Source organism: Acanthopagrus latus, chromosome 8 (genome assembly GCF_904848185.1).
Source record: "Acanthopagrus latus isolate v.2019 chromosome 8, fAcaLat1.1, whole genome shotgun sequence".
In the NCBI taxonomy this organism is placed as follows: domain Eukaryota; kingdom Metazoa; phylum Chordata; class Actinopteri; order Spariformes; family Sparidae; genus Acanthopagrus; species Acanthopagrus latus.
Genome location: NC_051046.1, coordinates 14,769,414 through 14,792,978, shown reverse-complemented (window position 1 = coordinate 14,792,978; position 23,565 = coordinate 14,769,414). Strand labels below are relative to the sequence as shown.

Genomic DNA, 23,565 nt, shown 5'->3' with positions numbered 1-23,565 from the left:
TTCAACCCTTGTGTCGTCTTGCAGTCTAACTAAGACAAGGGTGTGACGTGATTTCTTAAAACGGAAGTTGTTTGGAAAGCAGCAGGATACTTCTGATCTTAGCCCCGATCTGTCATCGTTCCAAAAAAATGTGATATCCCGCAATATTAGACTTAAATGCAAGTAACCTAGTTATTTTCCCCGAAACAGGAAGGGCCCACTGTCAGCTTCAACGCTGCCACCACTCTCCACAACTTCTGTGTGTGGCAGCAGGGCCAAAATGTCCAGGATGACAGCCATCCCTCTCACCATGACACAGCACTCCTCATCACCAGGTATGCACCCGTCTCCAATTGTCGCTATGAAAAGCAAAGCCGCGTTTCTCAAATCTCGAATCAAGTCACTGAATGTTTTTGTTTGTGTTTTCAGGGAAGACATCTGCCGTGCGAAAGATAAATGTGACACATTAGGTAAACTCCTTTTCTCTTTCGCAAAAATACCTCCACCTCAAGTCAGATTCAATTATCTTTCCACTCTGTTAACCACAGCTCATAAACTGTGCCGTCATGAGTTTATGGCAAGCTGTCAGCTAATAATATTATAGTGACAGAACGGAGTGGTAGAAAGGGGAGGAGGGAGGGAGGATGGAGTGAGTCGGTGGCGGTGCTAATCTCCCTCTTACGGAACAGAAGTTTTGATGGTTTAATCGCCTTTAGCACTCAAATAGGTTTTTTTTTTTTTTCTCAAAGTGTGTCTTTATGTGTTTATGTGCATCTGCGTGTTTTCCGTGTGTGTACGTGACCCTGTAGGGCTTGCGGAGCTGGGGACCATGTGCGACCAGTACCGGAGCTGCTCCATCAGTGAGGAAAATGGAATTAGTGCCTCCTTCACTATCGCTCATGAGCTGGGCCATGTGTAAGTTGCAGTAACGTACACACATACACACACACATACACACACACACACACACACACACACACACACACACACACACACACACACACACACACACACACACACACTCTGTCTCACCCCCTCACAGCCAGCTTTAACCAACAAAAGACCTCTTATCAAGAGATGTAGGCCGCAGCAGACACAGGTGCAAAACATAATAAAGTGAAAAACTTTTAATAACGTGCCAGCGGACAGTATGTTACTATACAGCTCAAAGAGTTAACCCTGTATGTGTCAGAGCTTCGTCTTTGCCTGGGTTCTATGTTCCTTGAATACGTAAAGTACTTTATCACCAAGAACTTTATCAGGCCGTGCAAGGCTGAATATTCTGTTTAGTGTTTCGGGGGCTCGCTCGTTCCCAGAACTTTTCCAGATATCGTCTCCAAAGTCGGATAAAACAAGCCGAAGATGTCACAGCGCCGTCATCTGTAACTTGTCTGTTTTGCGAGTCATGTTGATGTTATCACAACATGCCTGTCTGCCAGAATGTGTTTTCACAACAAGCAAATATTGCCACATGGTTGAAGTGAGAAAGGACTCATCTCTATCCAAGTGACCAAGTCAAAACATGTGATTTTATTACTCATTACTCCAAACATCCATCAGGCACACATAAATCACTCATTACCACCTCTTTTTTTGTGTTCATGCTTAGTTAATTGAAATGTGCAATTTAAAGGATGAGTTCACACCAAGATGAATATTGAGTCATTATAAACTCACTGCCATGCCGATAGAACGTCAGATCAAATTTCATAGTCTTCAAAACATTTCTGGAGCTTCACAGCTAATCAGTGTTGCAGGATTCTCCTAAACAACTGAAGCAGTTTTAAAATTTTAAAAACAACAGAAATTAGAATATGAATTGGGTCCATAAAGCTTGGAGGGGGTACTTCAAGTCTCTGGAAGCCCCAAGACCTCAACCTGTAGTCCAGCTTGTGCAACCACTTCAAATAGGGTGCACGCTAATGCCTTTAGCTCGTTAGCTACACTGAAGATTTAGGCATATAAAAATGGTTTAGATAACATCTTGTTCTCGGGGCTCCAGGAGACTTGGCCTGGGCCAGGTAAGCTGCAAGGAGCTGTATGATTGGAGCTGTATGATTATTTACGGTTGTTTTTTTTTTTTTGGTTTTTTTTTTTTTTACATCATTTAAGTCCCCAACTGCTTGATTTTTTTTGCGGGGGGGAGAACTCTGTGTTATTGTGAGTGCAAATCTTATCTAGAACTTTTGGGCATATTTTTCGAGGAAGATGAAGCATTTCTCTTCCTGCCTCCCCACCTCCCTCGCAGAGCATAAAAGTGAAATGTTTCCTTCTGGTCTGCCTGTCCATTTGTGTCGGGGCAGTAGAAAGGACCAGTGTTGTGTGGGCTTGTGAGCCATTCCTTAAGAATGACAGATATTCCTCTACCACCTCTGTCCTGCTCACACATTGTTCCAGTGGAGAGATCGGACTAGAGCAGCCAGATGGACGAGTCTACAACCCGCCCCCCCCTCTTCCCTTCTTCCCTTCTTCCCTTCTGCGTCTTGTGTGGATCTGTTTATGCTAAAGTTCAAGCAGCTGGAGGCCCAGTTGGCTCTGCCTCTTGGCGTGGTTAATCGCTGCGTTCACGGGCGTGAGCTCTTGAGAGTGTTTAGCGCTCTGGGAAAGCTAGTGTCAGGTAGTGGGAGCCACTCAAGAGTATTGCAGATTAAAGAAAGACTTAGACTAATGGACAGGAGGCCTTTCTCAGATGACTGCGAGGACGTGTGATTTCTAGTAGCTATCATGGGGATTTTCTGGCGAGGCGGTGTCACTTGATAGCTGTTCAAAGGTGACACACATAATCAAGTTTGTCATCAGACAACGCCAAGGTTTCAAATGTCTTGGATCACAGATAAATCATCCTGACATTTTGATGTGGGCCTCTGACTTCCTTTTTAATATCTTCAGGAGGCTACACCACAAATGTTCACTGGCCTCGTCCTGATCACACATAAAGGGGAAGAAATTACTGGAATTGTCAAAGATGGTTTCTTTTTGTCACGTGTTAGCTACTTCTTTAGTATGTGTTTAATTCTGAATATTTTGATAAAGACATTTCATTCCTCCGTGCCGGAGATAGAAGTGGCTTTTGGGTTGCCTGTCTTACATCTGTCCTCCCGTCCCTTCCGTCTGTAGAAATGTACATCTATCCTTCCCTCAGTTGGTCCCATTCCTGGTACCCATTCTCTAAACACCTTTGGGGAGTTTCTTGGAATATGGCACAAAATGTCCACTTGGACCACAAATCACATTTTTGGGCAATACTCAACAATACATATGATAAGTCCAATAAAGGTGATGATTTTATATCCAAAAGGTCAAAGGTCAACTTCCCAGTGACATCATAATTTTCTTCACATAATGTTCTGGCCATTATTCAACGCTGTAACTAAGGAGCACCTTGGCTGGTGCGCAGTTTCCAACAACCACAAGGCAGTCATTCAAGTTTCAAACAAGTTTTAATGTCTTCCGGATGCAGTCTGATGAGGTTTATGATATGAGTATATGTGGTGACTTATGCTGACATCGCACCAATGATCATATATATTAGATATACATGGGCATTGACGCTTTGGCTTGGAACTGATAAGTTAGATGAGCAGATCACAATATACAACAACAGGCCAGTGAGGTATCTATGGTACAAAATGTTTAACCTCATACATAGTGTGTATGTCCACGTGTGTATCACACATAGATGTTTATAGATCATAGGTCATTTACATATAAGTCACCATATCATATATTTCATCAGATTGCATCAAGAAGACAATAAAACTTGTTGATCGAAGTAGCTCACGAGTGAGCAGTCTCGCTTTCCCCTCATCTCTGTTTATAGATGCACATGTTTAATACTGATTATGCAAGATTTAGAGATGGACTATTACATATGGCAAAGTTAAATTGTTTAATCCACTCACAGTGTTGGAATGCATTTTCTCTCTTTGGTGTCACTGAGCTGATAAAGTGCCGTTCCAGCAAACAGTGCTGTTTTGCTGTAGCTCTTATTTATGTACAGCCCGTCTGGTGGAATTCACAATCAGACCCGTCAGCACGTCTCGCTCACGGTTATTTAGAGGCATTTCATCACAAGAAATGTGTTTTTGTCTCTCAGCGTGGCATTTAGGGTGTGATGTGAAGAACAGCAAAGCAGATTGTTTTAATGAGAGTTCTATCTTAAAGTGAGTGGACTTCAAGTAATCACATTATAGTCTGGATGCTAATAATTAAGTGCCGGGGTTGGTACTCTCCCACTGGAATTGATCCAGTTATTGATCTGTCTGCAAAGGTTGCAAAACAGAGAGCCACTAAACTTCCTGATTTACGACCCAATTACACTAAAAGGCTCTCATCTCAGGATCCGAAGCCAGGATCCCCATTTGTGCCCTTCATATCTGGGTCAACTAAATCATTATAACTTGTACAAATTGTTCCGAGCCTCTCACGTATCCCCATCATGAGGGCCTGAGGACAAAGCGTCGAGGAGTTTAGCTTTATTTTAAACCTGCCTATAAGTGTCTGCATCATCATTATGCACCTTTGAAGCATCGTAAGTGACGAAGAACAGTTTGGAAATATCATTCTGTTTTGATTTTGTCAGCATCAGCCAACAGCTTGATTTGTGTGTGCCGAGCTCATTACTGTGCCAGAGGCTTACTGTAATTATTCCCTGGACGTTTGCCTTCAGGCCCTCGGCCCCTGTAGGGTGGGCCTCATGCCAGCCATGCTAGGTCTTGTTTATGTGGCTGTATGGATTGACCCTAAGCCACAGTCCAGAGCTCAGCGCTGGCCCACATCCTGTTGTAAACATCTCCGACATCATACAGCTGTAAGGGTCCCTGCGCGTGTGTATATATACGTGTGCAAGCATGTGTGCAATCATTCCATGTATTTATGGTTGGACGCCAAACCGCAGCACAAAACAGGACATCCGCGCTGGACTGAGCTATTCTGGACATGATCAAGAAAACTTGCTTTATTAGGCTGCCAACTGCAGACAGGCTGGATGAATTCATTAATTTGCAGATGCCATGCTGTGTGTTTCATTTTATGCAGCTGTTGTCCTGTGAAGACCCTCGTTTTACCGGTCATTATGACTAAGGAGAAACAACCGGTTGATTAACTGTTACTGTAAGTGGATCAACAGAAAATGAATTACCAACAACTCCGATAATAGTTTAAGCTTTTAAGTCATTTATTTAGCTGGAATACCAAACATTCTCTGGCTCCAGCTTGCCTAAAAAAATTAGGATTTGATGCCGTTCTCTGTTGTACAGCAGTGCTAACTGAATGTTTTCTCACTTTGTGCTTTTAGGAACACACTTTTAACAGTTTTCTTTTAACAAGAGAAACAACTTCTCATTCACATCTACCCTAAACCTACATTTTAAATGCACATATTTAAATCTTCATTGTGTTACTACCTTTCCCTCTGCATTAAGCTCTTGGACAATGAGAATGAGATGAAGACCTTTGACCTTTGGATACCGTTACTAGCATGCTTGCCACGATGGTGGCAGCGATAGATGCTGATATATAAAGAGTGACATACTACTGGCCAGTTGGAATTTTCTTGAAGCCTTGCAATGGTTTTACTATATAAACATGTGTGAGATTGCTCTAGAGGAAGGTGCAGAGTGTGTGGTATTACTCAGAGATGTGTCTCCGTGGTGGCCCACAGGGATGGTGTGAGGTGATCCCCTGTTCAAAATGGTTGAATGTAAATCCTGTGACATTTATCCTCCTTGCTGCGACTTAGCCATTAAGCAGCCGATAATCACTTTGTGTGTGTTCCTTATAGCCCTCTCTCAATCTTTAACACTCCTCCGTTTCTCTGTACCAGGTTCAACATGCCCCATGATGACAACCCGAAGTGCAGGGAGGCAGGCATGAAACACCAGTATCACGTCATGGCTCCAACCCTTAACTACGACACCAATCCCTGGTCGTGGTCCAAGTGCAGTCGCAAGTACATCACAGAGTTTCTTGAGTAGGTACCAGCTCTCCTTTCCAGGTTAAAACTGATTCATTATCAAAACAAGAAAAAAAAATCAAATCTCATGGAAAAAAGAGAGGCATGCTTCCCCATTTATTTTCCAATCTCATATTATCACATCCACATCTGAAGTGTTCCATTTTACTTGTTGTGACGTGGCAGGCCAAACAATCTGGTTCCACATCCCTTGAAATGCTCTGTAGACAGGTCAGCACAATGTAAACTGTGTGGAGTTGTTATTGCCTGGTGTTGAAAGAGTATTTCCTGTTTGAATCCGGGGGTCTTCCACGGCTGACCTGAGCGATGGATATCCTGCAGCCCCTCAGCTGTCTCTCCGCTCAGACAGAGCCCCGCTCTCAAGATGCTGGGCAAACAGTAATCGAGTCACTAGCCTGCTTTCCACACCAAAACCTGTAGCATGGGGCAACGGCTCATTCAGCAACTCCTAACCAGCACTGTGGTTCCTGATCCTGGTGAAAGGCTCCCCTTTAAGATGGGAAATGTCAGTTATAATTAGATCCTCCCTGGACATGACCCTTTAATCTTTGCGTTCTTTTTCCTCTGTTAATTGTGGAGGTCTTCACAAAGGACGGTTTTGTTGACCAGATGCATCTCGAGAGCGCAGTTTTAGGAGATGCATCGTATGTTTAAAGGTTGCGCTTCACATAGTTTCCAGTCAGCGATGACCTCAACATTGACTGGTCGGAATATTCAGCTAAAGAAGGACGAGAATTTCTATGAATCTCTGTATCCGATGGACTGATCCATGTCAGCTGTTTGGGTTCTGTGTGCGTGTGGCTGATAAATGCACAAAAACCAAGGAACATTAAAAAAGCAGGACGGGGCATTACATCACCGATTCTTGCTTTGGTGCCAGAGTGTGGTGTCCAGCTGTAATCAAGTCTATGGGAGATGCACAGATCTACCCTGCATATCTACATCTGATGAAGAAACTGAAAATGAAAGAACACACTTCACAGAGTAGGTTAACAATGAAACACAATTTCATACCACGCGTGTTGTTGCGTGTTTATCCATGCATCTCTTATTGACTTTCAATACAGCTGACACAGGACGCTGGCCCCAACAAGGCTCAGTGATGCAATGACCCTCCGACAAAAATCAGGAAGTGCATGATGTAGATTTCAAATACATATGTGATAAAACTTGAATTTGTTAGCCATATGAGACATACAACAAACAGCGCAGGTATGAAGACAGTAAAACAGCACTGCAGTGTGGGAGCCGCAGTGGTGGGAAAGGCCCTTGAGAGCGTAGTCCAAGTGCTTTTGAAATCTGTCTCCAGCCAACAATGAGGAGCATTGATTCGAACTAGCACTTGTACAGTACTACTCCTGCTCAGCCGGCTGACCTGGTCAAGTACGTCAGTGTTTTGACTGCCCATTCTCCCTAAAGAGCAAATTCAATATGCACCCCTCTCCTGGCAGTTTAAAAAAACGAAAGGGCCGCGCCACCTCTTGAACGTCTCTTTTCAAAATGCAAAGGATTCCGCTTCCTGTCGCCCTTATCTCACTGTCGCTGTAATAATGTGCACTGAACTCCCGCACCTGAGAGCCGATGAAAAGCGTCCTGCTGTTGTGCAGTGCTATTATGTGTCAACCACCACATAAAGCAACCATTCATTCCTCTCTGGCGCTGTGCCTTTTGATTTAAGCCTCAAAATCCAAATATAAAAGTAAAATGCAAATCTTTGACTGTCGCCACCCACTAATTGTTGTGTTCACTGAGTATTGAAACCACATACTCATTAGCAGTGGGCGAGCCCTATCATTTCCATTACACACCTTGAAAATTAGCAGCAGCTCCCATATGATCTCATATTTAAGTACTTTCTTTCAGTTTTCTTGATAAAACCAAGATGGATTTTTATGCATTAGGTGAAGCTCTGCAATTCAAATAAATCTCCGTCATTATCCTCTTCTATGTCTCCTTTTCAGTAATCCGTACATGCTGTCAGAGACAACACTCCGACATGACAGCATCGCTGCAGTTTACTTACTGCTGTTTGATCAAACACTGTACAGTGACGTCCTGTGCCTCAGCAAAAACCATCGATCTGACATATGAGAAGAGCTCTTGCGCTGAATGCTGAAGGAAACCCAGTGTAGTGTACATGGAAACTATTATTGTTAAGTCTCTTATGACAAGCGCACAACAGCCAACCGTAAGTCATCTTATAAATAAACCCACTTTCAAGTTTCTCAATGGCTGCCAGGTGTTGAATCTCTTCTGGTGCCAGGAAGGAATTGCCTCGCTGTCTCGAAACCTCGAAGCTGATATTCTTTAAGAAAAAAAGTTTCATTTAAGAAATGACCACATTGACCCCTTCTCCCTCTGTCTGTCTGTCTGTCCTGGTCTTAATAATAATTCCATTAGATTCCAGGACACTGATTAGACAGATGACCAACTGCTGAAAGACACAGTAATATGGGACTGTCTGTATGATTCCGTGACAGGCTGCTCTATAGCCTTCATTCACAGTATCTTCCACTGCGGGTTTATTCTTCTCATGCAATCATTACCCTGCCACCCAGCGCTGTTTGCTGCAGTTTCTTACGTTATGGCTGGAAATGAAAGGGGAAAGAAACAAAGTGACGGTAACTCAGGATAATCCAGTGTAATTATTGGCTTGTCACATCAGCTGGTGCTGTATGGAACAGGTGTTTTCGCAGCTCAAACCCGGATTAAATTTGTCAGAGCGATGCAGACATGTCGTGTAATTACACATCCATGCATGTCTCACCCGTCAGTTTCCTTTTTTTTAAAAGTAAACAAAGAAAGAAGAGATTCTTTGAGGTCTGGCGCGCTCTGCTAACATGTTTGACTGGTGCCTTTTCACAAGCGTAAAGGCTGATGATTTTATATGCAGGATGTTGGTGCATACATTCGGTCCAGCTGTGCTTTTGCTGTCTCTGTTCCTCTGTCGTGGCTCAGGGTGTGGCTGACATACAGCACAATCTGTCATTAGAGTGCAATGCTGGTGCTGGCACAGATTTAAGTAACTTAATTAAGGTGCTTCATGAGTCCAAATTCTTTTTTTTTTTTCACTTCTGCGCAGAGGAATGCACCCCGGGTAAATATGTGTGCAGCGTGGAGATCCTCCTCAGTCTGTACCAAAATGCTTTTTTATTCAGTTTGTGGCGCCTGACTCCAGTTTCACAGTGACAGCATTTACTAACAGGCCATTGAGGGGAAGTGGTATCAGTCTCCCTGTTAGGTAACTTTACAGACCACCCACAGGGGAAAACGCGTCTGAGGATGATCACAGACAATGACACAGAATTGTTTACTTTGTGTTCATGAAAGATGATGACGCATGTTGATACTTTTTGAGGTCAGAAAATACTGGATTATCCTGAAAATGTACAAACCGTCAACTTTTGCCTATTATACCTGTGTATACATGTTTGTATTGTCCTGTTTGTGCACACACCTTTGTGCTTCTTCATTTACTGTACACACATTCTTACTGTTTTATTAGCACCGGCTACGGGGAGTGCCTCCTCGATGAGCCTGTAGGCAGGACATACGAGCTGCCCACCCTCCTCCCTGGTCAAATCTACAATGCCAACAGACAGTGTGAACTGATGTTTGGACCCGGTTCTCAAATTTGCCCTTACATGGTAAGTTGGCTTGCCATCAAAGCAAGCAAAACCACATTGAACAAGTGAAAAATTAAGACGTCAGGTGGAAGTTGATCTGATACAGCTGTCGTCTGCCCAGACGTACAGAAGAACTTTGTTTCATTGAACCCTCAGACATTCGAGCAGAGCAGTTATACATATAGACCAACAGATACAAATGTGTGGTCTGTTTGTTGTGTGTTGTGTAGTTTATGGTAATTTACAGGGGAATGCATACATACAAAGAGGCAGTTTAACTCATTCTTGAATGCATGGCCACTAATTAAAACCTGATGCTGGGCCATTAGAATGCATCGTTCACATGTCTGGAATATGAAATATTCTCTGAAGAAAAACAATGTCAATCTGCAATCACACGCTCTTCCTGCCAAAAGACAAGAGGCATAAAGGAGGAAATAGCTGTTAAATGTTTCTGTCAGCACAACAAAGTAAAAAATTATTGAATAAATGAAACATGTCCAGTGTTTTTTTTTTTTTTATTTTATTTTTTTTATATTGGTTGGAAGCTTGTCAGATGTTCTCAGTCAACACTATAGATTAGCTCTTTTCCTTTTTCTGCCAAAATGATTAATTGCCATTGCTCATTTTTCCTCCCACAGAAACAGTGCAAGAGACTGTGGTGTACGAGTGCAGAGGGGGACCATAAAGGATGTCGTACACAGCACATGCCACTGGCTGATGGGACCGACTGTGGACATGGAATGGTGAGTTTTAAAGGAAGAGATTCTATGAGTTTGATTCCCTAAACTAAACAAAATTAACTCACAGATGGTTTGTAAGTAGACTAACTTGAACAAAAGTTTAGGTACTATGTTAAAATATTTAAGTGAAAGGCACCCATACACATATTACTTGAGTAAACTAAAATGTATTAAGGTATCAAAAGTAAAATGAGAGTAAATTAAACATATTTTATGCCTATGTATATGATGTTTATTGTGAATTGTCAAATGATTATCAGCCTGGTTGATTATCGGACCGATATGCAGTCCAGTACTGCTAACGCTCTGTTTTAGCTCCTGTCTCTTTAAGGCTCTCCTCCTTCATACCCAGTCTCCTCTGATTGGTCAACTCAAACAAGCCTGACCCAGAAAAGCTAACAACAACAGAGCAGCTGTCCGAAATTCACTCTTAAGTGTCAAACTAGCCCCTAGGCATAAATAGATAAATAAAGGCGAGACTACTGACGTCACATTTCAGGAGCAGTTTTTTCTGTTGGAGTTGAGACCTTTAAGTTGTCCCAGACCTTGACCTCTTTAACTTTCAAAACCTTTTACATGCACAAGAACACATATAAAACAGTGATGGAGAGGGAAAAAAAAGGAAAAAAAAGCACAATAGGTCACCTTTAAGATTGACACACTGAGTTATCGTGATGCAGAACGATCAAGTCATTTAGTATTAAAAGCAGAAAAAGATGAGGAATTGTTTGCAGCTACCATAAAACGTTTTGCTTTAACAATGGGTTACATGTAAATATTTGTTTCCACCGTGTTGCAACACTGAATGTATTTCCTCTGTTCCTTCATCAGTATTGTTGTTAAAGCTGGCCTCATTGCATTGTAGACTAAATACATTAGTGACACAAGCCAAAACTCCCTTGCAGTGCTGCTTTGAATCTTGATGCCTTTCCCTTCTACTTCACTTCCCCTACCAAGAAAACCGAATAATTTATCATCCATTACTCTCCTGCCTGCCTTCTGGTTGCAGAAACCCATGTAAATGTGGTCAGGTGATGGCCCTAGTTAGAAACTTGAAGCTTTACCCTCAGTGTTGTTGCGGGGCCCCAACCCCCATTAGCCTTCATGTTCTCCTCGCTCTGGGATGCTATGCTAATTAGGGCTGAGACGTCGGGTCAGTCACTGAGGATACATGGAAAGAAGGGCTGCAGGGGAGGGGAAGGGGGGTGGCAGAGGGCGAACGAGAGAAAAGGGAAAGAAAAGAGAGGCAGAGGGGGCAAAAAAGAGGGAGAGAGAGTCTTGAGAGGGAAAGGTGAAGACGTAGGCCCTTTGAAAGAGGATGCCGCCCGCCGTTCACAGTTGAGTCACCTTGTTGTGAACCCATGACCCTAAAACCTCTTTAAAAGGCGGGTGAGTGGGTCAGTGGTCAGGCCGTAACAGAGCCCAGGCTGAGACCAGCCAGCGTTCTCACAAAAGACCTCACATCAGTGATTCTGCAGCGCAGGAGAGGAGGGAGGGAGGAGAATGAGGAGGATGTGGCGGGCTGGTGTTTAGCATTCGGAACATGCATGAGAGGGAGAAAGAGAGGGAGAGCGAGAGAGAAGGAGGGTTCTCTACTCTCCTTAACCTTCTGCCCTCCAGGAGTCTTTTTCACTGTGGGCCCATGTAAGTCTTATATCCCTTATATCCTTTCATCTGGCTCCATCTCCCTCCTCACCATGTTAGGTCCTGGATCAGCCCTGTGTAGTGAGGAGAGGTTAACGGGGGATAGCTAACATCTTAATCCAACCACAACAACCCGACTAAACAGTAATGGTCCTGGGACTGCAGCTCTCATGCTGCTCTCATCTCTGTCCGTGGGAGAGACGTCTGAGGAGACACGGTGTTTAGTCACACAGAGCGGTGTTGCTTTGATAAGCTACAAACCTCTCAACTCAATTTGAGCTTACTCAGCTAGATTACAGTAGATGTCTGGTCTTTATTGGAAGCCTGTAAACACTGATTTGCTAATGTGCAGCTCCAGAGGGGCCCAAGCATCAGGGTTCCCAACCAGGTTAAATCTGTTTGACAAGTGGACATTTTTGAGAAGTATTGAACGTACTGTACTCATGTAACAACAGTTTTGTTAACTTCTGACCACATTCAATTGTATTTTCCATCTAAATGTGTGATGATAGCCAAATCACATTTTAGAATTCCTTCTGCCTTATTTAACCAAACTAAGGGTCTCCTAGCGGCTCTGTGACGCAGTACCTCGGTGTAACAGTGCTGTTAGTTATATTCTGACATTATTGATGTTGACATGCTCACAATGACAATACTACCACCCTGACATTTGGCAGGTGAAGTATAATGTTTACCACACTCACCATCTTGCAGTAGTTTAGCATGTTAGCATACTAATATTTGCTTATTAAGTCTGAATAAACTTCAGCTCAGGATGATGCTGTCAGCTTGGCAGATTTGTAATTGTAGAAGAAGCGTTGTGGTGGCGTTTGAGGAAAAATCTGAGGGTCACTGAAGCCACTAAGATATATCCTCTTTGGAGGAGTTAGTCCATCCAATAGCTGCTGAGATATTTTAGTTTGAACCAAAGTGGACCACCCGACAGACCTTTTAGTGGTGGTTGTTTTCCCTATGAACAAACACACAAAGAGTTTTTCCTTCGTTTCTTTGTGCGTTCGAGCCGAGGCACCACCTTTGTTTGTGTGCCGAGGGCCCAGTTTCATCTCCATGCAGGGGGCTGTTTGAAGTAGGACGAGTTGAAAGAGAGGGGGGACCCTGCACCGACACTCACCTGCCCGCACAAGAGCTCTTTTATGTGGTGTTTCGGTATGGTGTGTTGTGTTCATCCTTATGCCAGCCTCAAAAAAGGTCTGATAACCTTCAAACCCAGATGATTCTTTTTGATTCTCTTGTGTCAGTATTGTGTTTTTCTGTCTCTGTATCTCATGGGGCCTCTCGTACGTTTTTTGTCCACTGCATCCATCTCTATTTTTTTCCCCCCCCGAGACATTCTTGATATACTACATCCATCACACCTTTTCACCTCTTCCTTGACTCCTTTCTCATACTTTCTGCAAAGAAGTCATGAGGTTCAGGTCTAAGGCTTTACAGGGTCTTGGGTCCTGGCTCTGAGGTGTCTGCAGAGCCCTGAGGGGATGTGTGTGTGTGGAGGGGGGGAGTGTCAGATCTGGAGGATTACAGCTAAGGCCTCTATGGGGGGAAACTAGCAGCAGGTATTGTCTTAGCAACCACAGCTCCCCTTTGAAGATCTCCTCCGTAGCCTATCATTAGACCAAAGCCTGCCATGTCATTCTAAGTGATTACATGAGAAACGTCATCTCTCGTAAAAAAAAAAGCACATCTTCTGAGCTGTCACCTCTTGCGCCCATGCTGTCTGCAGAGAGGTTTTTGTTCTGTCGGGTTACGAAACAAAGTAGTGACCGCATCGGGTAATTGAGGTCAGCGCCCAAAAAGTGGGAGAGAGGCACGTCCCCCTAAATGAAGAGTGAAAAAAAGTTTGTTTGTATACAGCTTAGTTGAAATAGGGCAATGGGCACTGCAGGGTTCATGGGTAGTTTTCTCCCCCCTCTGTTCCCTTCTCCTCCGACTCTCTCTGCCTCGCCACTTGTGCCTCTCTCTCTCTCTCTCCCTCCCTCTGTGTTGCTCAACGGGACCTCTCACAGGGCGCCGGAGTGAGTAATGCGGTCACATGACCTCTCGGCGGCGCGTCTGTCATCTGGCTCAGTGGGCCGTGCACTAACGAGGGCATCCCATCACTTGTTGTCTATAAATACCGCCACCACCACCCTCCCTCCCCTCCATCCTCTACTCTCCTGCTCTTTCTCCCTTAACCCCCCCCCCCCCCCCCCCTTCCCCCCTTTTGCGGGTCCCTCTCACTCTTCAAAAGGATCCTGCCTGTGCATCTTTGTGTGTGTGTATGTTTTGACTGTGTGTGTATACACGTATGTAGTTGCTCCGTGTGTGTTGCATCTACTTGATTGCAGGATTAATGACATTTAATGTAACTCATTTAAAGTGTATAGACATGCACACTATTAGTACTAATGGTATGTGTGTGCGTGTGTGCACGTATGTGTAGATTAGGGGCCAGACAGCATGGTCAATAAGCGCCTGTCAAGCCAAAGCTGGGGACTGCTTGGCCCCGCATCCCCGTCCCCACCATTTGAAGTTCCCCGCGCTGCTTCTCACCACGTCGTCGCTCAGTGGGTGGCGGAGAGAAAGAGGTGGTGACAGAGCTTGAATAAACTGTGGTGTTTTGTTGTCGAAGTTCTTATTGTTCCCAGTTTTGTCCCTTTTATTGCTAGCTTGAATGTGTTCTTGACTGAAAGCTCCCTTGAAAGCCATTTTTTTTGGGGGGGGGGTCAAAACGATAAATGAAATATTGAAGTGTTTCTCATTTCATTCATTACGATTAGTGCTCTCTGAGCTTGCTGGATGAGTGTAAAACCCAAAAAACATACCCAGATTCTCTTAATAGAGGCTTAATTGAGTGGTTAGTGTAAGTGAATAAACGGGAAGTTGTTTTTGATTTCCAGAACATTCCTCGGAAAACAATGACGACCTGCTCTGGTTTCAGCCAATTAGAGTGAGATAGTGAGGTCTTGAAAAGTGAAGCCAGGGCAGAATGGAGTCTGTTGGCGGAGGCGGTGAGTGTTGGCTGGAGCTCCCTGGCAGCCTGACAGACTTGTCGTACGATGCTGGGACGGGGTGTGTGTTTGTGTGTGTGCATGTGGCTGTACTGGAGCTTGGGATTGTGAGACTGGTATCAGTGTCACTCCCAGCTAATCTCTGGATATTTGCAGGATGTTGCAACTTTGATTCGCCATCATCACAGACATATCTGTGGATTTGGGCTAACAAGAGGATTGTTGTTTTAGCATTGATGTAGTTTGCTGATGGAATTACTGTGTCCGGTAGCGAGTGAGTAGAGCTGTCATTGCTAGCTGTGGAGTAGGAAGGGAAGTATTTGCATGATTATAGTTTGGTGTCAAAATGTCACAAAAAAATGAGTTTCATCATACACAGTTATTAAAATCAAACTGTTATGTGAAAGGTGATTAGAAAACATGAGCTCTGGTTGAAACACACAATCTGACAGAGACAGCAGGCTACCTCATAAAGCATTAATGATTATGTATTAGAAAACATTTGTCCTCTTATTGATGAGTAAGCCTCTCTGATGAGAGGTGAAACGTCCTCAAGAAACTAAAATAAGTCCAGTTGCCTATGATATAGCGCTTAGTAATTGTCCTCTTATACATCTAGCAGCCGTTGTTATGCATCCCACTGGTTTTCTTGCAAGACCTGTATCACACATTCACACACTGACCTCTTCGGCCTTCTTTCTGGTCTGCTGCTGCTCCTCTTGGGCCACTCATTCTTGCTAGAGTGTCTCTGGGCTATGCAGAGTAGACAGCCTTGGTGTACCCCAGGGCGGGCTACCATTCCAGAGGCCCCGAAGAGGTTGGTGTATTTACCAGGAAATCAACAGCTCACAATCATCTGTATTAGCTCCGCTGGTGCCTATTTGTTTTACAAATCGAATGCAAGAAAAACACAGCACCCATTAACACTAGACAGTCACTGAACAGTTAGGAAAAAGCACACCAACTTGCTAATTATTGCCTCATTTGTGTTGTGATTAAACACTAAATTCATAGTGGCCCACTGTGGCTCCATAATCTAGCATCGAGCACATATGGAGCAACATTAGCATTAATTTGGTGGTAATGTCCCTGACAACTAAGCCTGATTCTTCTAAGCTCCATCAGCTAACAAGAAAATGTCTGTTGACTAACTATTAGTTAAACTTTGTTTAATTTAGGCTAGCTTTATAATCAGTGGTTTTATTGGCTAGCGATAAGTCGATGAATATAGTGAAGATTTAATAGCGCTAAAGTGCACATGTAGGAAACAAATCTCTTTACTGCTTATTGTGCTGCCCCAAGTGGCCAAAAAATGCTGTATTTAAAAATTATGAATGAAATAAAATAATGAGCTATAAGAGTAAAAAAATCATCTGGGGAGCAGCAGAGCTGGATGATAACCACCAAGGGATACCTTTACATATCATCATTTTGTTGGATGTTAGTGCTAAAAATGATGATTTAGGCAAGTTTCACAATACTACAAGTTGTGTGTTTGTTCCAGTAGTTGTGCAGAGATGATAATAAGTAAGAGAGACCGACAGTAAAAGTGTGCACGTGAATGGAACAGCTGATCACACCAAACTGCTCATTCATTGTAATAACAACCTTTACATTTCTAGAAAAGCTGTGGGGGAAGGAGAGATCACTCACAATGGAAAAAGAGGATAGGAAACCGAGTAAGAAGAGGGAGGTTGGCTTGGGTCACGGTTGCATCATGTTGTCTCTCTTGCACCCACCTCCTGCTCCCTTCTCCTCCTCCTGTCTTCACACCCTTTCAACACAATGGAAAGAGGAAATATGGAACTGACAGGGAGAAAACATAACATGCCTCAGTTAAAAAAATGAGTCAGTGGAAATCCAGCCTATAATAACAGCTGTCACTTGACTTATTTCCAGGATCTGTCACTACTGTATGGCTTCATGGCCTCTCTGTTTCCTCTCACCTCCAGGTCAAGTTATTAGACACCTAACAGTGATTAATGCCTTATTGAAAACCACAATGGTGGTCTGTGTTGGGCTGTTTTGGCAGGTGACTCCAGATGTTTGAGATTTCTGGGGGGATTTCAGGCACTTTAGATTGAGATGGGGAATAAAGAAAGAGGGCTCATCAGAGACGGAGACACAAAACCCCCAACAGGCCATGGCCAAGGTGACCCAGAGCCATGAGAAAGACACTGCAACATGAAAGGTGATGCCTTTTGGAAATGGCTGTGTTAAAATGAAAGGGCTTTTTAAATCAGTCCGCTGCCTTCTCATTCCTGCAGTGATGTATGGCTTGGGTTCAGAAATGAGGTGCTCTCTGTAACAGTTTCCTGGCAATTACAGGGCGCTAACTTCCAAACCAGCCAGCGGAGACGCTCCGAGCAGCTGCTGTCCTTAGAAAGTGTTGCCGCTGTGGGGGTGAGCGTGCTGGTGACTGCTGTCTGTGGCCGTGTGGCGGAGTTGGTCAAAGTTTATGTAGTTTGCCGGCGTGCGATTTTGAGGGCAAAGTGTAGTCGTGTACAGTTTGTGCAAGATGCATGCATGTGTATGCACTTACGCACATGTTGTGGTGTGAGTCGGTGTGTCGGTTGTGTGTTTTTGTGAAATTCCTAATTTGAAACACATGCTAGTCACAGCTGGACAGGTTTCTCTCACTAGACCTTCAAATGTCTCACCACAATCCCAATTAAGGGCTAAGTTTGACAGTCTTTCGAGGGAAGTGTCTGACGGTGTCCTCGGTGCTAGTTTGAACTTTACCAATCCTGCCTCTCCACCCAGCGTTTTCCAAGGGTGTGTTTGTGCACTTCGGAAAGAGGGGCTAATTGGAATTGAGCGTGGCCCCCAGATGCCTCCAGACTCTGAGCAATCACTCTCTCACTTGACACACATTCACACATGTGCGCGCACACACACATACACACAAACACAAACACACACACACACACACACACACACACACACACACACGCATATACATCATCTTGCACAGATGTTTTTTTCCTTCCACTCCCCCCTCTCCTTCTTTCTTCTTTTCACCCACATCACCTTTTCAAGCCAAACAAAACGGTTGTAAACACAGGGTGCCAGTGGGGGGGGAGTGGAATGCCTCAGAGGCTTACACAGGCTTTGGTCCTTTCTGACAGACAGTCTGCCTTGTGTTTGACAGTTCCTTGGGTCCTGCCGCCTGGTTGCACTGCGGTGGTCCCTGTGTGGCCCTTGCAGTTTCCCATAAGGGGGTAAGGGGGATGGGAGGCTGTGGAGAGGAGGTATAGAAGGGATGCACAGGTCTGGGGGGACAGTCCCTAAGCTGAGGTGGGGGAAGGGGGTATGAGGGCTGTAAGAGGAGGGAAACTCTTTTTTGTGACAAGAGGAAAGCTCTTGAAAAAACATCTTAAAATCTGTTTTTTCGATGAACTCTGGTTGTTAAGTGTTATTTCTTTATTGAGGAAGTTGCTCAACCAACGAGGGACCAGCCCCTGTTTGCCCTTTTCGCGGTGTGGAAGCCATTTTAACTCATATGGATGTTTTATCGCATTCCTTTTAGTGCCTTTTATTTGAATTGTTCTCTAAATCCATTGTCAACATTATCAGTGCCTTCAGTTTGCATTTACAGTGGGGCGAGACAGGAAGAAAGGGCCAGGCCGGGACTCAAACCAGGTCTGGGCGATGGAAATGTTTGTGGCTTGTTTAGTCCATACCCTGCAGCTGTTAACACCTGTCTGTCGTTGTGCGCAGACTTTACACTCCATCATTAGGCCTGCAAGTGTGTAAAACACACATGCGAACCAGGCCAGGGTAGTAGAGGCAGCCGTGCCAAATTCTGTGTGTATTTACACGTGTTTGCTTGTATGACTTTGCACTTTTGCAGGTGTTCGAGTTGTGAAATGATGCTAAAGTAGAAACTGGCCAGATTGACTATTGTCCAGGAGATGACTTTGATTGATATCCTCCCTTGTTTGTTGGTGTAATTATGAAAGTCCACTCAAGAGATATTTGCTCTCAGTTCTCAAGAGTCTAAGTTATTTTTATTTTTTTTTTATCTGGAGTACGGGATTGAATATCTTGCAGTGGACTGGGCGTGTGGCCAGTTGAAATAATAGCATTTGCATTTCTCATCTGGAACGAGTCAGTAATAGAAGTAAAGACCTGGTGCATCAACCTCACAGCCCCAACTCCATAACACAGTGAGAAAATGGATAAACTGAAGTGGGCATCCTCCTTTTTTAGGTTACAGTTTTAAAGCTGTGGACCTGACTAGATAGACAGCGGAGCAAGAGAAAGGGAGTTCCTGATGTCAAGCCAGTAATGAACTTTGTTCCTCTTGTTATCACAACTCTAGAGTTTCCTTATCAGGGTGCCACTGCTCCCCGTGCCTGTGTGCCCGGACGGCGGGCTACGTACCCAGACAGACGCCGTCTTGTCCTGCATTCTTTCAGCGAACAGGACCAACCGATATCTTAGCCACTGAGAAGGGGATTCGGTTACACACAAAGGCAAATGGGCCTGCCGTGCTTTGCTTATGAAAGCTGTGTTAGCACATCTTGGCAAAGGCCGGTTGCTTGGTACACACTGTTTGATATCAGGGACCTTATTTTCTATGTCCAAGCAGGTCTGCTGCATGAAAGATCTGTATTATGTAATTCTGAATTTCCGGTATAACCTGAAGCTGATTTCAGAGGTGATTAGCTGGGTTTCTTCCATTTTCTGTTGGAAAAAAAGGAATATGGAATATTGGAATATTTTTTAATGTGGCATGTTTCTTAATTTCAGACTAACAACAACTACAGCGACAAACTGAAGACTCCCTTATTGTGATGATAAAATGCATCTTCCTTACTTTTTGTAAGGAAGTCCAAGACTAAAAGTACTTGTGATGTCGTGAGAACAGAGCAGGAACTAAAACTTTTGACATCGCTCCCTTCAAGAAGGGCCCCCCGAAATTCTATATAGATTTTTGTAAAAGGAAAGTAGTGTCACACATATTGAACTATTCATGTTCTGGTTTCTCTTTTCCTGTCTTCCGCCTTCTCTACTTTTGTCTGTATCCATCTCGCTCCCTCCCTCTCCTATTTCTCTTTGGACAGCTGGAGGAGTTGGACGCCTTCAGTGAGGGTAAACAATAGCTGAATTAGGATTTCTTTTTAAATATAGCTTGCGATCTAAACAGAGGATTAAGTATTCAAAGAGGAACACCACTCCCAGCTGTGCGTGGACTTATTCTGCTGTAGAGTCGTGCACAAAACAGTCTGTGTTTGTCTTCGGGATTGCAGTAGTAGCAGTCATGGTTTTTAACAGGATCTACGTGTCTATTCACATGCAGTACTGCAGACACGGGATGTGTGTAAACAAGGAGTTGGACCTGCAGCCAGTTCACGGGGAGTGGGGTCCTTGGGGGCCCTACAGTGCTTGCTCCAGGTCCTGCGGTGGAGGAACCCGGAGCACCAGCAGAGACTGCAACAAGCCTGAGTAAGAAAGGATTGGACAGTTATGACAATCCAAGTCAATACAGAAACTAAATATGTGTAAGAAAAGTCATGACTGAATAAGATTCGTAAACAACCTAAAGTGAGTAGCAAACTGGCATGTCAGATTCAGTTAGTCTCTGCTTGATTTTCAGCAACAGTTAGAGGATGCTTGTTTCCTTAGTTTGAATTTATATGTAAACACAGTGAGTTTGAAGTCACAAAGCACCAGTCAAACAAGAGCAGACACGATCTGTGGACTGAAACTAAGTGCTCCTGTGATACGTCCCGTCTCACTCGTAGGCCCAGAAATGGCGGGAAGTTCTGTGTGGGTCGCAGGATGAAGTTCCGCTCCTGCAACACTGAGCCATGTCCACGTGGACGGAAAGATTTCCGCGAAGAGCAGTGCTCTCAGTTTGACGGCAAGCACTTCAACATCAACGGTCTACCTCCCACCGTCCGCTGGGTCCCCAAGTACAGCGGCAGTAAGTACACAAATGTAATCCAAGAGCATGTCATTTGAGTCTTGTGGTCACCTGAGCTCCTACATCAGAGACAGATACTATTTACATCCAACTGCACAATAAAATTTGAATATAGTGATGCAGTAAATTTGGTACATTTAACTTAAACACTGCATGTCTCCATTTAAAAATCAGTTTTTGTCTCGTCTCACTTGTTATTTGGGTAAACATCTCCTGCAGTTTGACACAGTCCACAGTGTGTGTAGAGCAGAAACATGCTAAACTGTGAGGCGATAAGATAGAAAGCCCACATCTGTTGTGTCGTCCTATTGTCATACTTTGCATACCCGTGATAAGAGCCACCCGGGGTACACTTTCATTTGACACTAGACAACAACATTGGCAGCAGTCCCTCTTGCAGCCGTATCTCATTCCTTTCCGAGATGGCCTGCCCAGCTACATGAGATTACCATCTGGCAAAGCCCACCATGTCTAAGTTACTGCAAGTGATTCATTCATTTAATTGATGCTAGACAAGCGAACAGGCCAAGCCCCGGAGCCAGTGTGTCGTCAGAGAGAATGCGATCTTTCCAAACAGCAGATCAAAAATTGGCACTTCTTAGCAAGAGTTTGCTGAGCTTTGCAAAAAAACAAAACGAAACATGTAAATAGGAGTAATATCAAAAACATTCTTTTCATCCTGTTACTGCTCAGGTTTTGCGTTTTTATTAATCTCATTAACTTAATGAGCTATAGTCCAGATTTTTCCATGATTTGTTTTCTTTTTCTCCATCCAGTACTAATGAAGGATCGCTGCAAGCTCTTCTGCCGGGTCGCTGGGACGACGGCGTACTATCAGCTGAAGGACCGTGTCATCGACGGCACGCCGTGTGGGCCAGATACTTACGACATCTGTGTTCAAGGCCTCTGCAGGGTATGTCTGTCCGTTTCATCTTTTATGATGAGCGTACACAACAACACACACATGCGAGCTTCAACATCAACACCGGCGTAGCCTTAACTTCTCCTCATGCTATCATGAGCAAACAAACTTAACGCTCCCGCCCGACACATGCTCGATTCATGTTTTTGATTACTGGAAACGGTTAAGTTTGAGTTTTCAATGAAGTGTTTGTAGTTCACAGTTTAGAAACACCTGCATTTGCCAAGTTCCTGATGTCAAGGTGAAACAAATGTATCATACAAATCGATCATTTTAAGTACAGTACGTCATCATCCTAAATCACAAATTTGGATCTTCTCATCTGTGCCACTTCAGCAAGCAGGCTGCGACCACGTTCTCAACTCGAAGGCCAGGAATGACAAGTGCGGAGTGTGTGGCGGCGACAACTCGTCGTGTAAAACTCTGGCAGGGACCTTCAACGATGCTCAGTACGGTGAGTCCCGCTGCTCAGATTACATGTCAGGCATACTAATAGCTGACTGTCCACAAAAACGGTGTTGCTATTAAATGCACTGTATGTCAGCGGCTTCTGCACATGAATCATAAACAGTAAACATAGACGAGCTAAGAAAGACTTCAGTTCCACGTGACTGCAACGCTGACACGATACACACTTTAGGTGCTGATGTCACGTCTGGATATGTTTAAACTTTATTGCGCTCGACTTTCAGCAACAACGTGCGCCTCAGCCAAAACTTTGAAAAATGTAGAATACCAATCATCACTAAAGCTTTCGAAAATGATTAACACAGCAGTCTCACTCGGGTGGGTCCTTCGATAGCAAACAGAAATCTGATGTCACCCTTTTGCACTGTTCCGCTTAATGCGGTGCTTCGATGTGGGCCAACTGCTGATTGTATCCAATCCTTCTTAGGTCTGGGCAGCACAACAGTAGAACCATTAGCATAAAAGCTCTGGGTGTGGCCTCATCATGTTTACTCCGTATTAGCTTGGCACTGAGCTTTAGTGTCTCTATCATCTGCTCTCACCTCGCACTCTTTCTCTTGGCTGGGGGTTTAAGAACTATATTGAACCAAACCGGGCACTGTCCTCAGCCTCGGTAGTCTGGCTTGACCTTAAAACAGAGAACGCGAGTGGGAGTGCTGCCCAGGCAGGATATCCCTCTGTTCCTGGGTCGAGGCCTGTCGTTGTGTCTTTCAGCCTTTTGTCCTTTTCTGTTCAATGCCTCGCTATTTTTTTTTTTTTTTTTTTACTTTACTTTCTGTGTCTGTCTTTGTTGTCATCGCCAGACTAGACAAACTGAATTTGAGCATTTTTTTTTTTTTAGAATGTTTTTAGTCACACGTTCATGCAAATGTCTTCCATTATGAATGCCAACCATTGAAATAGCACAGCATTTGAACATTTTTGTTGATTTCATGCTCCCAACAAACAGGGTGCAGAAAAAAAAAAGAAAAACTTGGAGGTTAAATGCATCCTGCATCAGAACTGAAAGCTACTCGAATCACGGCCGCTACAAATCAAGCAAACGTTTGTCATCGACTCAGCCCATACCCACTGACAGCTTCCATCAGGGTGAGCTTGAGACACCCTCTAATTTTACTCCGCAGCCCATTAATACATCATCTTATTTCTTGATACTGGCATAGAGAAGCGATGTTTGAGGTAAACCCAAGCATTCCCAGTGCAGTACGGTTGTGTTCGCTGTTCCTGTTCATTCCTGGGTCACTCTGTGGTGACGGAGGATTGTCTGTG

General features: G+C 44.1%; 1 protein-coding gene across 4 annotated transcripts in view; it reads left to right on the top strand.

Moving 5' to 3' along the window:
* Positions 1-23,565, top strand: part of LOC119024751 (A disintegrin and metalloproteinase with thrombospondin motifs 20) — an 84,282-nt gene that overhangs the window by 19,172 nt on the left and 41,545 nt on the right. For all 4 annotated transcript variants that reach the window (XR_005076587.1, XM_037107824.1, XM_037107823.1 and 1 more), the window contains 10 exons: positions 190-314; positions 409-449; positions 789-894; positions 5,804-5,950; positions 9,459-9,600; positions 10,221-10,325; positions 20,280-20,425; positions 20,725-20,906; positions 21,683-21,819; positions 22,165-22,282. Coding sequence is in view for 3 of the 4 variants with exons in the window: in XM_037107824.1 (XP_036963719.1) it covers positions 190-314; positions 409-449; positions 789-894; positions 5,804-5,950; positions 9,459-9,600; positions 10,221-10,325; positions 20,280-20,425; positions 20,725-20,906; positions 21,683-21,819; positions 22,165-22,282 (1,249 nt within the window). In the remaining variant the exon portion in view is untranslated. The remainder of the gene's footprint in view (positions 1-189; positions 315-408; positions 450-788; positions 895-5,803; positions 5,951-9,458; positions 9,601-10,220; positions 10,326-20,279; positions 20,426-20,724; positions 20,907-21,682; positions 21,820-22,164; positions 22,283-23,565) is intronic.